This window comes from Pholis gunnellus (genome assembly GCF_910591455.1).
Source record: "Pholis gunnellus genome assembly, chromosome: 2".
In the NCBI taxonomy this organism is placed as follows: Eukaryota; Metazoa; Chordata; class Actinopteri; order Perciformes; family Pholidae; genus Pholis; species Pholis gunnellus.
Window position 1 is genome coordinate 20,398,671 of NC_136536.1, and position 14,440 is coordinate 20,413,110.

The window sequence follows — 14,440 nt, forward strand, 5'->3', positions numbered from 1 at the left end:
GAAACTCAAATGCAACATTTCTTATAATCAAATGCCGATTCTTGCATAATTGAGTTCCCATCACTTTCAGAGACATCATAACCAATTTCAAAATAAAACGAAGCTCAATAAATCCACATGCTACTGCTATCCCCTTCCTCCGCTTGTTGTATTCTTTCATGCGTTACCTGGGTCGGTGATGCCAACAACTAACAGCTTGCTGAGCACATCCGCAACAACCTGCACAGCGGTCTGGCTGACGACATGGCCGCTGATCATGTGGATGGAGGGCGTGAGGAGGCGGGAGCAGGTCCGAGCGGCCTCCATCCGGATTTCCTTGTGCTCACTGTTCAGGAAGTGATCGGCACAGTGGCGCACAAACTGGGTGAGCGAGTGTCCTGGAGGAAGAACAGAGAGTCAGAACGATCCCTGAAACGGGGAGATTTGGCATTCCAGACACCTTTTTGGTTTAACTGCAGTTCAGGACGAGTCAGGGCAGAAATACAGGTAATCATAAACCATGTTAGGATTTACTACACTGAATGCATGTATACAGCTTCCATTTCAATTAGTCTGGGGTTACAAAACTAAACTCTGAAGAGGTCTGGAGGCGTGTGCTGCAGTGGGAGTTGGTCAACAACTTGTTTTTAAAAGAAGAGCCAGAAATGTTGCATTACTCGTAACATCTGTCCAGTAAAGGGTGACCCCCACGGCTTATTTTTTCACTAAAAGGCAAACCCACCCCACAGTCCACTACAGGGTGACAACATAAGACTTTAAGAAGCAATTGTTTTACCCCGGGCTGCTGTATGATCCTGTGGTATGCTGCCTCAAACCTCCATGGGTCCAATCCAGAAAACAGCTGGACGTGGCATTCAACACGACCACTCCAGACATTTCTGCGGTTCACTTAATCATTTCGTACAGACCACGTGCCTGCCCCCCCTCCACCCTGTGGGCCCATACCCGATGGTTTATGCCTCTTCAATTTAAAACCTATTTTCCCCAATTCTACTGAATGTGCAGTCCAATCCGAGGAATCATGTCCATCTGTTATTTCTTCTCATGCATTAAAATTTGTTTAAGTGCTGTAATGCCCATATATAAAATAATGATTTTCTTCTACTGACTGAACCAAAGATCACTGGTGTTTGCTGTGTTAGAACTCAACTGGGGGTCTGAACATGTTTTTCAATCTGTGAATTTTCCTTCGCTGAGTTTCTTAAGAAATAAGCATTAAAAGAATCAAATGATAGTCCCGCTATGAAGCTGTGTCTTGTGCAAGGTTCTTGCCTTCAAACTCAAAGCTTCCCAGTGTGCGTAGGGCAAGTGTGATGCTGCCTACGTCGCTGGCCTCGGGGATGTTTGTGAGGCTTGGCGAGGCCAGCTGGTGAGCCAGGCCTTTGGGCATGCCGGGGTGACGCAGCGGCTTGTGCATCAGCACCAGGGAGAGCATCTTCAGCAGGCCGTCCTGGATGTCCTTCTTCAACTGGGGGATCTGACGGCTCAGGTCGTACAGCACCGCTGTCAGCGCAGGACTAGACGATCCGGGACGAAAAGGACAAACAACCCAATATCATCATAGTTGTCATCTTAAGATGAGGACAAAGAAGCGTGTTGTGGTGCGTTTATCGACATAAGTGAACAAGCCATATCAGACAAAGTCTGGATTTAAACCCAGCCACTTGTTGTTAGTTCAATCATTCAGCATAGTGGTGAGAGCAGTCTGTCCTACCTGAGGCCCACAGCCAGCATGGGCTCCAGCAGCTCCTTGATGTCTGGTTGGATGCTGGGACCCAAGGCTCTGGAAAGCATGCTGATGCAGGTGAACACTGTGGCGTCCACCTGCATGGTCTTCTGCCTCCTGCACACACGGACGAAAACATGAGCTCACAGCAAGTCTCTTTTCATTTCATAAACAGTATCCCAAAATTATTATTTAAAAAACGGGTCTACCATATCTCAATATGAAGAAAGATAATTGGCAGTATACAGAGACTACTAGCTGCTAGAGCCATCATGTCCTGTATTAAAATGACTGACTTGTGTGCAAAGTCCTTGGGCGGCAGGGCGGCCTTGATGATCTCAAGGATCTTCGTGAGGTACGGCTGGATTTCTGTCCTGACGGCCACCACCAGCAGTCCCAGAGCCTGGAAGGCTGCCGTCCTCTCCTTCTCCTTCTTCAGACAGGCCAGCAGGTAGCCCATAGTGTCCGACAGGTACTGGTCTAAGCAGTGGATGGAAGCACCACAGTGCAAACGGTTAAACACAGATATGTGTAGGCTGCGACACATGACTGACTGGGGGGGGGGGGGGGGAACTATGAGCAATTTATCACGGCAGAGCTCATTAATATTAGGACCGATCTTGTCAAAGCCCAGTGGGTATAGTGACTGGAAGGAGTGCATGGCCGCATGTTACTTTACTAAAGATGAAAATGGATCCTGGGTTACATTCAAACATTAACTTGTCTTACCTGTGAAGGTATTTGGTTGGAAGGCAGCCAGGCGTGGAAGCAGGTTGAGGGTGGTCATCTGGATTAGAGGGTTTTTACTGGTCCTGTATTTCAGCACCCAGCGACACACCTGGACAAACGCACATAATACAAGCGTGTGTCAACTAAGTTACCGGGTGCTAAAGCAGCAGCACTGGCCTCGTGCTGTTCACCTTATACACATACTCCTTTCATCTCTACGTGAGCCTGCTGCAATGTTTTGGGAGCTTAGTAGTACTATTTCAAAATGTGACTTTTGATGGTGAGTTAACTTACACCTCACTAGTCCAATGAACCAGTGTGTACTTGTCCATCTACATGGACTACTGGTTAGATGAAACTCCTGGACTAATACAGAGCAGAAAAAACTAATTGAATTGTTAAATGAAATAGTATTTCAATTTGGTGTCAGTGATACTTTGGACGACTTTCTCTCACAGATCATCTTTGCATTAAGTAGTTTAATCTGAGACTTAGCAGCCCATTCGTCACAGAGTGCTGGTTTAAAGACGGAAGTTAAGGGCAGAGCACAAGTTTTTAAAGTCAGCTCATCCGCTGTCAAAACAATCATTCTAACAGTCACAGACTAAGATATCGATGGGTAGAGGTGGACAAAATAACAGAAAATATTAAATGATATGCTGCAAAGTCAGATAAATACACCGTACATGACGGTGTAAAACACAGCATCATTCAATAAACACATCTTGAGCATCATTCACTGCAGGGCCATATGGTAGAAACAGATTTCACCACCCTGATGTATGCTTTTGTTATTAGATTATTATTTGTTTTTATTGAGATGGCACATAAATACAATCTTTTTCAAACAGAAAACATTCGCCAAGACCCAGGTAAAAGTGTAGAGATGCAAGGGTTGATATGTATTAAAGAAGCATCATAATTATTCTGTACTTAAATCGCCAATAGAGCCATTAACAGCTTAATAATCTTCTCATTTTGTGTTGGGGAGGGGTAGTAAAAGTTTTAAGGGCCTCATTTTGACACAAGTATGAGGACGTTATCGTTACAAAACAGATAATATATTTCTATCACTTGAATCATGGCTTGGTATGCATCTCTTCTTAAGCCCACAACATCAATTCACCAACACAATGATCGTCAGATCAAGCAATTACCGAAACAGCTTTTCTGGGAAAAGCCAGACCTGTTCCGTGAGACCTACCTGGTCGAACCGCTCCTCCATCAGCTCGCGGCAGTACCGGCTCTCCACCAGCGAGCTCTTGGCGGGAGCCGGCGTGGCTCCGAAGCTGAGGAAGCCCTGCGGCGTGCTGTAGCCCAGCAGGCCCAGGAGGGCGTTGGACTGCTGGGGCTGCACCGACTGGAAGCTGGTGAAGGGCGTGATGTGCCGGGGCTTGGCTCCGAATCCCATCAGCTCCTTGCAGTACTTATCGTGGACCAGCTGCTGCTGCGTGATCTCCTCCATCTCCTCGCGCATGCGCTGTCATAGAGACGAGACGGTTGAGATGAAGGTTTCGCTTTGCGGGATGCGAGAAACGTTTCCACAGTGAACGCAGGCTTCCTCACCTCTCCCTCCATGCTGCTGATCCGGACCAGCTCGTTCAGGATCAGGAGAGCTCCGTGGACCCTGTCGTCGCGATTCATCCCTTTCTCTTTGGCCAAAGTCTCATCGAAGCCTTTCTCTGCCTCCTCGAAGGTTTGCTGTTACAGAAAAGACGAACACTCATGTCGTCTGATACAAGGACAAAGGCTTTATTCAAGCAAATACATGCAGGGAAGTTACTTCGATGTCTTACTTTGTACCACTGCGGTTTCTGCATTTCCTTGGTCTCCCTCTGTGTGGTGAGGATGAGAGAGGCTCGCAGTGCAGAGACAGCCCCTTCCCGGATGGCCTGCTTGGGGTCCCAAACTGCGTAGAAGATGTTGTCAAAGAAGGGCTGCACTTGCTGAAAGAAGAAGGTGGGCGCGCTCACAGCCAGCTCCCTCAACACCAACACCTGGAGAGGACAGGAAAGCATTTCACAGCTGGTCATTAATTGCCGTTCTTGGGTCTTTCCAGTGTAAAATATAAGTCAATATTGTGCTTTGAGACTCAGCAATTAATATATTATTAACGAGATCTAAAGTTCAACCCTTAGAATAAAAAAAAAAGTGCTACTGGAAATAAATTGTGCGTGTACTGTTCCGTCATCATCTTACATTTGTTGTTATATCAATGTTATATTTTGTTACTAAAATGATGAGTCCATTCACCATCAAACCATCAACTCAGGGACGATGTGGTAAAGAGAGCGTGAGAGATTAATGTGTCTGAAGGAAACTGTGCCCCTTAAATAAAAGTACTCTAGAAATATTTTTGTGATCATGACCACTCCTATGATGAGCATAAATGCATTAACATGACATAAAAAGCTTTTAACATGGGCTCCACCTTGCTCACGTTACTGTTTTAAATCACGTTATGACTGGGTTGTTGGCATACATGGCAAGTGTGTCATCTAATTAGGGTTGCACTAGTTAACTGTATAGAAAATGCACTATTTTTATCAACTCAAGCCACACAATCTGCATTTACACATTCAGCATCAAAGCTCACCGACTTAAGAAACCCTCAGTCTGCCCCGTTATTTGGCAGGAAATTGAACAATCGAGCTTGACCAAATTGTCAAAATTGTACAGGTTAATAAAAGGTTAATAGCAGTATTCGTGTTGATTACTTCGATCGCCTCAAACGTTTTCATTCTTCCCGTTGATGTCCGCACAGAGGCAGCATGAATAGCTGCCCACAAAAGCATCAGCGATCATTTCCCTTTAGAGGGGGCAAGATCCTGACAATCATTCTTCTAAGATCTGAAAATGTATTACGCGTTTGAAAATTGCCAAAGCCAAACTTTGATTTGATCAGTGTTTCCATTCCATTAATTCCCTGGGTTTAGGGTTTTTATAACAGACTGATCATTGCAGATAAGATAAACAAGGCCAGAGTGAAAGTGTGTCACAGAACCTTTTACTAATCACTCACATCAACTGAAACAGCAGCTCATTTGAGACAAAAACTAAAGTTGATACTAAAGAATAATCTCTCTGCAAAAAGCCTGTACCTGTATTAAATATAAAAATGCCGGAAGGTAAATAAGGGGGTCATTTCCTCCTTTACTAGCAAAGTTCAACACAGTCTCCTGAACAGCAATGAGTGTGTTCTCGACCATAATGTGCTTTACAAAGTAAAAACGGGTCAATCTTGAGTCAAACTGTCCTCAGCCCTCATCTCCACCACACATACTGTAAACACCACCAAGAAGTGGCTGTATCTCAACAACAACCAACACAGCCCCTGCCGTCTGTGAGTCACTTACTGCAGCATGGCGTCGGCCCTCATTCCTGTCTGCTCCCAGCCACTCCAGGGCCCTCTTCACCTCAAACTCCACATACTCTGCAGTGAAGGTGTCCCCTGCCATAGACAGGTGGCCCATGGCTTTAGAGGCCATCTCCATCACCACAGGGTCGCTGGACGGGAGCAGGTTGCGCAGGTAATTGGCAAAGCGGCTGATCCTGGTGGCATTGCCTCCCTCCACTCCGATCAGACTCACTGGAACACAGGATTGAGTCTCAGTAACAATAGTATATAATGCGGTGTACTGTTATACACATCTTCATGTGACATACATCCAGGACAGTCACTTATCTCTGGAGAATTCCACCAGATCGTCGGTAAATCAAAAGTTAAATTGAATAAAGTTAATCTGGCATGTCGATGTTTGCGGCTTACCGATGGCGAGAATCCCTCCTTTCTTCTCATTCACATCAGAGCTGGATACCAGCTCAAATATGTGGTGGTTCAACTCATCATAGAATGTAGTGGCTTCATCTTGGCTTAACTGTGGAAGGCATACAAAATGTGTGTTGAAAAAGCATAGTTGATGACTTGTACAATGAAGTAAAAAAAGAAAACTACGTGTCTAAAAAGTCTTCATATCCACAATGAATCAGTGTAAACAGCTGATCACTCAGCTCTGTGGGCAACAACAGTATATTGTAATCATATCCTGGTGGCAGGTTTCTATTACATCCATGTTTACTTTTGTGTGTTTACCTCTCTGAGTTCTGTGGTCACATAGTGCTGCAGCTCTTTGGCAGATTTAGCTCTGGTGTCTTCATTTCGATTCTTCAGCCCACTGATAAACTGCTGCAGCACAGTGGCTGTGCCTGACATGATCACCATTTGGATGGCTTAATCTGCAAGGAGACAAATAACGTGGATTTATGCCTTCGCTAATATGTCCTGGGTCGTTAAAGGAAATGCAACAAAGAAAAAGAATAACAAGTTCAAAGACCATACTTGGAAAGAGAGTATATCCGTCCTGAGTTGTTTACACAGGTCAATGTTGTTGTTAGCTGACGTTGCAGCAAGCTAACACGTCTGGTTAGCTTCAGAAACCTTACGGATTAACTCAACATACCAAACAGATACATTACACGAAACTAGAAAAATGATATCCTGTACAATACTAAGAGTTAGTACAGCACTGACACGTCTAAGTAGTGTGCCGTTATGTTATGTCACGTAGGTTACAGGCTAACACAGAGCCTCATGAGTGTATCATGCTGGTTTTGTTTAGCTAACGTTAGCTACTGCTAAGGTTAAGCTATCTACTGTAGCAAAGTGTTAGCGAGATAGAAACATCGCTTTGAACCACTTACGTGTTTCTCTTATATGTGTCGGTCACTCAATTGCTATTCGGCTCTTGCAGAATATCTCTCATTGTACGACTACCTAGCTAGCGCAGAGAAATGTTAGCTAGGTATGGCATCGCTAAGTTAGGCTGGGCCGTCTGCAGTAGGGTACTGCACAAAACTTCACAAGCGCTGTGTTGCGTCGAGTGGCCTGCGCAGAGCTGAACGCATGTAGCGCAAATGTCCTTGAGTAAAATACAGTTTTGAGACACTTTACTGGAACATTTTGTATTTGTAAATGTGTAATACTTTACACTTTATTCATATGCATTCCAGAGAGGGACAAACGGATATTCTCAAAGAGAAATATTGTACGTTTCACTCACATACTTTGTATGAAAGTTAACTAAATTTGTTTCACGTTGGAAAGTTCACGATTAAATTCAATTTAAGGGACTTAAAATGACCCCTGCTCTATTCTTAAAGCCGTATGCTGGAAGCCTCCTTTAAAATGTGCCGACAACAGCTCAGTCTGTGGGGGACTTGGCTTGGGAACCAGTGTGGCCTAGTTCAAGTCCAATACGGACCACGTACGTTACAGACTGTGGTGGACTGGTAGCTGGAGACGTGTCAGTTCAACTGACTGCTCGGGGCTGCTGACTATAACCTAACCCTCATCAGCCCCATACCTCTGGCATCTGGCAATATGTGTCTGTATTTCCCATGTGTGTGTGTGTGTGTGTGTGTGTGTGTGTGTGTGTGTGTGTGTGTGTGTGTAATAGGAAAAAATAACAGCGAAACAAATAAAATCCGACTAATAAAGTTCTTCTTCTTCTTAAAATCGGAACAATTCAAGATCTTCATAATTATTTTGTGTTTACATATCGCATCACTGTATAAACTACCACACAAAACGCCTGAGAGAGTAGGAGGAATAGATGACTAACTGGGGCTTTTTTTCAACCCAGGGTTCCCCGGCAGGTTAATGTGGCCCTGCTAATATTTCTGTGTCTCTATGTTACATTTGGAGGAAAACCTAAACTTAGACAAGGACAACGAATGAGATCAGATCAGATCAACCCCTTAAAGATAACATCCAACAGAACTGAAGAGACTGAAGAAGCTGTGCAACAAACTGAGGCACAGCGAATGAACGTTGAAACAAGTTTTACTGTCTTATGTTTGACAAATGATTCACTATATACGATGTAGTTCTTAGTTTGCTGTCTTCTGGTTGTCATCCATAAAAAATACTTAAAAGTAGAAAGAAAGGAAAATATAGAAAAAAAACTAACTTTCATAAACAATAAAATGAATATATAAAAATCATAAACTATAGAGTTCAAAAGCATCATCTGATTACCCAAAATCTTACAGATATTTGCAGTTAAATAGCTCAGTTACTGGAGTCTGTCAAGAGTAGAGGATTCATAAAAGATGAGAAGGAATTGAAACGACATTACCTCTCCACATTCATTATATGTAATGATAATACAACCATGTCAAAAGCAACATGTTTGAGTATTACAAGCATACGAGAAGTGTACAAACTAAATGGCATTGAGCTTCTGCGTAAGACATGGAACAAAATATGCCGGCATTAAATGAGTTATGGTTGACGTACATGTGTGGCTGTTTCTTTTTTCTTTTTCTTCTTCACGGTGTAAATAATCTTCAGCCTCAGGGGGGAGACATTGTCCAGGTGAACATCCAGCTTGTATGACTGAGAGGAACATATTGGATTGCATGAAGCTCTGACCAGTGACATTTACCACACTGCAACACACCAATTAGACTCTTATTTTTCAGTTGTAGGAAATTAGACCCTAAAGGTCAAAGGCATTTGAACCATAATTACCATCTTCTTTTACATCACCCTCATCATTGGGTTGAGGTCGTGGTGTAGTGGATGTTTCCTCTGGTAAGCAAACATTTCCCTCTCTAATTTAGTGACTCAGGTATACCAGTGGTTCCCAGTCTGAGGCCCGGTGGTCCTTTAGGAAGCTTCAGTGGGTCCCAGGCAAAAGGGGAAGTAGGTCAATTTCAGGACACATAAAATGTAAGCTGTAGTGACAACTGACAATGTAAAGAGCTGATACTCGAGTTTTATAATGGATGTCTTTCATCTGCAGTTACCACACTCCCAGCAGTCTTAACTTAACTTTCAGGGAAAAAAAGAAGAAAGAAAAAAATCCATGCGAACATCACAGCAAAAACACACTCATTAGTTATCTTTTGCACTGCACCATGAAAGCATCACTGCACACATTAGCTTTCTCCCGGAAACGATAAGTCAAATGTGAGTCCAGCAGGTCATTCTTGCTGTGACCCTGTGAGAACGTTTATTTTTAATACTGAGTTAAACTCTGACTTGTTCATCGTTAATGACCAGAGCAGCAGTTCCATTCGAGTCTGATGATGAACCTTTCATTTAGCCAACTAAAACTGTAGCTGAGCTAAACTTGCTCTTAACAAGCTAGAACAACACTTAATATGGAGAATAATACCATATGCATGAGCATCTGGTATGAAGTAGTCTCGGAATAACCTGTATTTGATCTCTATTTAATTCATTATGAGAACATTAGAAGCTGCTTATAGTGAATAGCAGATTTATATCACCTTGTAACATCCAAAGTGAAACTAACAATGAATGTGTTCATTAAATTATGAAACTCCTGAGCTTTTATTCTGTTGACCCCTGTTCTCCAGTTAAAAATAACATATTCATAGACTTAAAAGGCCGTTCTCCTATTTCAGATTAATGGGTGTTCTTTTTGCTTTTGAATACAACGTATGAATGAATGAAGCCCTTGAGGCTGCTTGGTAAAGTTGATGTTTTTGTAGAGTCAGCGAATTATATTATAATGTAATGAATAATTATTTTGTATTGTATATTGTATAAAGCTGTTTTATAATTCTTCATTATGAACACAAGAAATTGGGAACATAACGGCGCATGTCATAAATGCACTTTTTTGTGTTGTTGCAGATGTAATTAATGGGCGAGTTGGTTAATTAACATGTTACATGAAGTTAATCAAAAGCCCCAATCAAGCTGCTGCTGTTACAGCATGCAGCGGTGTGTTTGTGTGTGCGTGCATCACACACACGTGCAAACATCCATGTTAATGTGTTAATGTGTGTGGGTGTGAGTGTGTGTGTGTGTGTGTGTGCGCGATGTGGTTTTGCAGAAGGAGGAGAAGCAAAAAGAGAGAGCCCCCCTGCAAAATGAGAAGGTGAGAGTGAGAGGGTGGTGAATGATATGTAACAACGCTATAGGGAGGGTTGCAGATCCATACTTTTGCACCCAAGGGCCCCTCTCCCTCTGAGGCCTGGAAGGGCCACACGTATTTCACTCAATCGGCAACGTGTCTAGCTTTCACTGGAAAGTTTTTGTGTGTGTGTAAGTGTCAGAGAGAGAGGGGGGGGGGGGCCTTAGGGAGATGAAACACACATGCAGTCACTTGACTTCAACGCACACATAAAAACCACTCGAGTACCACGAATGCATGCGCACTCACAGCCACAAAGGGCTCTTGTCCTAACAGACTCAGCCGTGCGTTTGAAATATTCCCCCTATGACGGAGCCTGTCGTTCTGGCTAGATCGAAGGAGGAGAGAGTGGGGGGGGGGGGGGGGGAGCTCACTCCTGCGCTTGCTTCTCCACCCACCTTGTTCCTCTACCTTCCATCCATCCGTTAGTTCTCATCACCTTCATCATTCCCTCCCTCTGTCACGCACGGCATGATTTACCCTCCACCACCCCATGTTCTCTCCCTCTCCCCATTTCATCCCCTCCGTGAGTTCTCAGCGATTTCTTCACGAGCAGAAGGAGGGATTTGGTATGAGTCACAGATTCCTGGGCAAGGATTCATAAAGTAACATCTGCTTCTTCTAGACGTTGGGGGCGGCTCTCATCCCCTACCTGGCCACAGCCCAGAGCTGTGTCCCGGCCTTACCCAACAGGCAAACACGCCTGTGGATGTGTTCCGTATCCGATCCAGGTCCAATAAGACGGCTTTGGGAGCAAAACATGGTGATGGTAGTCCTACCATTTTGGGTTGGCTACCATGAAGGTGTCCTGCTATAGCTGTATCTGAAAGTCCTTCTTTTTCTGATTGTTTTTTTGACAGTGAATTTAGTTTTTGAAGGATAGTGACTAAGTACAATGAATGGACGAGTTGCTGTTAAAGATACCATATGTAATAATAGCTAAAAAGCAGTCACACTCTAGATAATTAGTGCTAATAGTGCAGCAAGCGTAATGTGATTACAAGCTAGGTCCACAGCAAAATCCACAACACATGTTCAAATAGAATATTTGCACTTTCATTTTTTACGCTTTCAACATAATGTAGCTACCTCTTAGCTACAATTGCCCGCCGTGTTTCGAAACCGGTGGCAACCCTGGCAGTTGCATGCCATTCAGCCAATCAATAAAGGAGCCACGCACTATTTGTTTGCATCTGGTTTATCTAATCAAATGTAACATTGCATAAAATAGCTAATCTAGACTTCTACTGTATGGTGAGACTTATAGGCTTACAATGGAGGTTGGCCATCTTGGAGTAAGGCTCCCAAGCGGGGATAACAGGAGGTTTCCCATTCCTCCCATTGTGCAGACATTGCATGAATGCAGCATGAAGCCCAACCAGAACACGATGCCTATAGATAGCTATGGTAGTACCATCGTGGTCAAGCTAAAGTGGTACCAACAGCAGTCTGTTGGATGTTTGGTCAAAGAGGAGATGATCACTGATATGTGAATCTCCAAGATCATTAATGTCTCAATAAATAATAATATCTTCTTCACGGATAGCGGTAGGTCCAAACATAACGTTTGTGGCAGAATTAAACGATGTGATCGTCTGGCTGAAGTGAACCAGCACAGCTGAAAATGTGCAAAAGTGGCACATTAGCTAATGCAACTGGGCAGCCATTTTGGGTCGAAACCAAGTCTGCAGAAGGGGAAGCCATGGTGATGCTGCACTTTCTCGTCACAGTGCTTAGTTTGTCTTCTGGCACGGTGCCCAGCCCCCTGACTTAGGAAGGGCAGCTACACACACACGCACACACATACACACACACACACACAGAGAGTCAGCCTATTGATCACGTTTCCTTCCCTTGGTGGGACGTATGGATCAAACACTAATCGATGAATCACAGTGCAGGGAAACCTGAGGCCGGGTTATGGAGATGAGGATCCTCTCTGACACTGAGTTCCTGACTGTACATCAAAAGGTCCTTAATCAGGTAGTCTAACAGTGAACACTGGTGCCTCGGGTTTACAGAGGTGTTGGTGTTTCCATGGAGACGTTACTCATCTTTTCTACTGTCTTAGGTAATGGTGAGATTCAGAGTGGAGACGGCAGAGCGCTTTTACGGTGAATTGAACGAGTCAATTTCACATCAAAATGTATCTCATTACACATCTAGCAGCAGAGGAAGCCCACAGCTACACGGAATACAAAATCAGCTCAACGGTGGCGACCAAATCGCTCGGAGTCAGACAGGTTTTCCATTCATCTGCAGCGGCGTGGTCGTTCGCAGTGGACTAATTTTTCTAATGGACTCTGGCGAGCCCCTGCCAACGAGCATGCTGAGAATGAATGAATGGCATCCATTAGATAAATTGGGCGTCTGTAAATTGTGGCCGGTCCGCAGAAGCGAGCAGGGAGCTGGGGGGAGCAGATGGATGGAGAGGTCTCGTAAACCCACTAAGAGTGATGGAAGCTGGCTCGCTATCGCTATCGCTCTCTGATTGCGCTGCCGTCAGCATGGCCTGTGAACACTTCACAGCTGGTTAAAAACACAATGATTGACACGCTGACACGTTGCATTTGACATTAACATTTTTCAATTTTTGGGGCTTTAGAAAATTCCGTACGACCTTGATTCTACTTTCATCTTACCGCGTGCTTGTGTGGCAACATTAAATCCACTCTAGGCAATATATAGTCACCGTGTGTGTGGCGCGAGGAAGTGAGGGGATGTTATCTGGGTCCTTATCTGGAATGAAGGACAGACAGTCTGCATGGGCTTCCTCACTGACACTCCTTTATCTTGTCTCCACTCAACCTTATCGGTGGCAATCCATTCAGATAGGACGGATTCTGATGATGGTGGAAATCCTCATGGACCATAAGGCTGGCATTTCTACTGGAACACAGAAAGCATGTTTGGGTGTGAGAGACATAGAGAAAAAAGGGGGGGGGGGGGGGCTGCATGAGTCCGCCACAATGCACCCAGTTGTTTTTCACGCTGTTGACACCAACCAGAAATCTTTTGGCTCTGTTTAAACTGCAGACTTTTGAGAGGGGGTAGGGGGGTGGAGAAGTGGGAGAGGCTCCACAGGGCATTGAACCATCTGACATTCCAGTTAAATGCACAGGGATAAAACCAGGTGTGAAACCACCTCTCCTGTTTAGACTTGACGCCGCGAAGCAGAGGGCCATCTGGCAAACTGTCAGACAGCTAAACACCGTCCGATCGCTGAAGCTCTTCTGCCTCTGCTGTTTGTCTCTGGAGGGCGGCGCTGCAATTGGAGGAATTTAATGTGGCACTAAAAAACCACCCAATTTACCCAGAAACCTGCCATCTTGCTAGTCTGCGCTAGTCTGTAAGCATACAGTACGGATAATGACTATTATTGGAAGTATTTGGAAATAAAATGATATATTATTCAAGATGGACGCATGTGAAACTGGCTCAGCACTACTTGCATCGATGCCTAATATTCAGCCTGCAGTGCTGCAGTGCAATGCCTAAAACAAACACATGTTGAGAGTGACACACCGTACCTTGTCTGCAAAACGAATCAACTTCTGACGGTGTAATAGCTCCAAGATAGTTTTAAAATGTGCAGAACAACAAAATGCAAATGCAGTGAGTTGCTTTATCCATTAGTTCAACAAGGACCTGATGAAATTCCCACAGTTTCTCAGACATATAAGCAATGTAAATGTCTAATAATGGAATAAAGACAGAAGTAAATCCATCTGATAATGGTCTCTTTTTCTACAAGATGATTAGCATAAAAGACAACCAATACAGACCCTAAAGCTATGCAGATTGTACTCTTGCTGCTCTGTTTCATAAAACAGAGGAAGGCTTAAAGCCTGTCTTTCATATTTACATTTTCCTTGGCATGCAAAGACCTCCCTGCTCCTCTTTGTGTACATCTTTCACAAACAAACTCTGTGTATGACGCCCGACAGTGAACATGTGTTCAGCCCGTGTTTGACCGTTCATGTCAGACTTGTTGGTATTAAAAAATAATAAAATCCCTATTGACTCATGGTCAACT

The 14,440-nt window shown here is 44.1% G+C and overlaps 1 protein-coding gene across 1 annotated transcript in view; it reads right to left on the reverse strand.

Annotated features, from left to right (window-relative positions):
* Positions 1-7,269, reverse strand: part of mtor (mechanistic target of rapamycin kinase) — a 91,648-nt gene extending 84,379 nt beyond the window's left edge. Inside the window, exons 1-12 of the mRNA XM_079168517.1 lie at positions 7,157-7,269; positions 6,549-6,691; positions 6,225-6,333; positions 5,812-6,044; positions 4,252-4,452; positions 4,022-4,156; positions 3,660-3,935; positions 2,456-2,564; positions 2,023-2,206; positions 1,715-1,843; positions 1,273-1,517; positions 168-377 (exon numbers count right to left, since the gene is read on the reverse strand). Coding sequence (XP_079024643.1) covers positions 168-377; positions 1,273-1,517; positions 1,715-1,843; positions 2,023-2,206; positions 2,456-2,564; positions 3,660-3,935; positions 4,022-4,156; positions 4,252-4,452; positions 5,812-6,044; positions 6,225-6,333; positions 6,549-6,677 — 1,960 coding nt within the window. The 5' untranslated portion in view covers positions 6,678-6,691; positions 7,157-7,269. The remainder of the gene's footprint in view (positions 1-167; positions 378-1,272; positions 1,518-1,714; positions 1,844-2,022; positions 2,207-2,455; positions 2,565-3,659; positions 3,936-4,021; positions 4,157-4,251; positions 4,453-5,811; positions 6,045-6,224; positions 6,334-6,548; positions 6,692-7,156) is intronic.
* Positions 7,270-14,440: the final 7,171 nt, after the last annotated feature.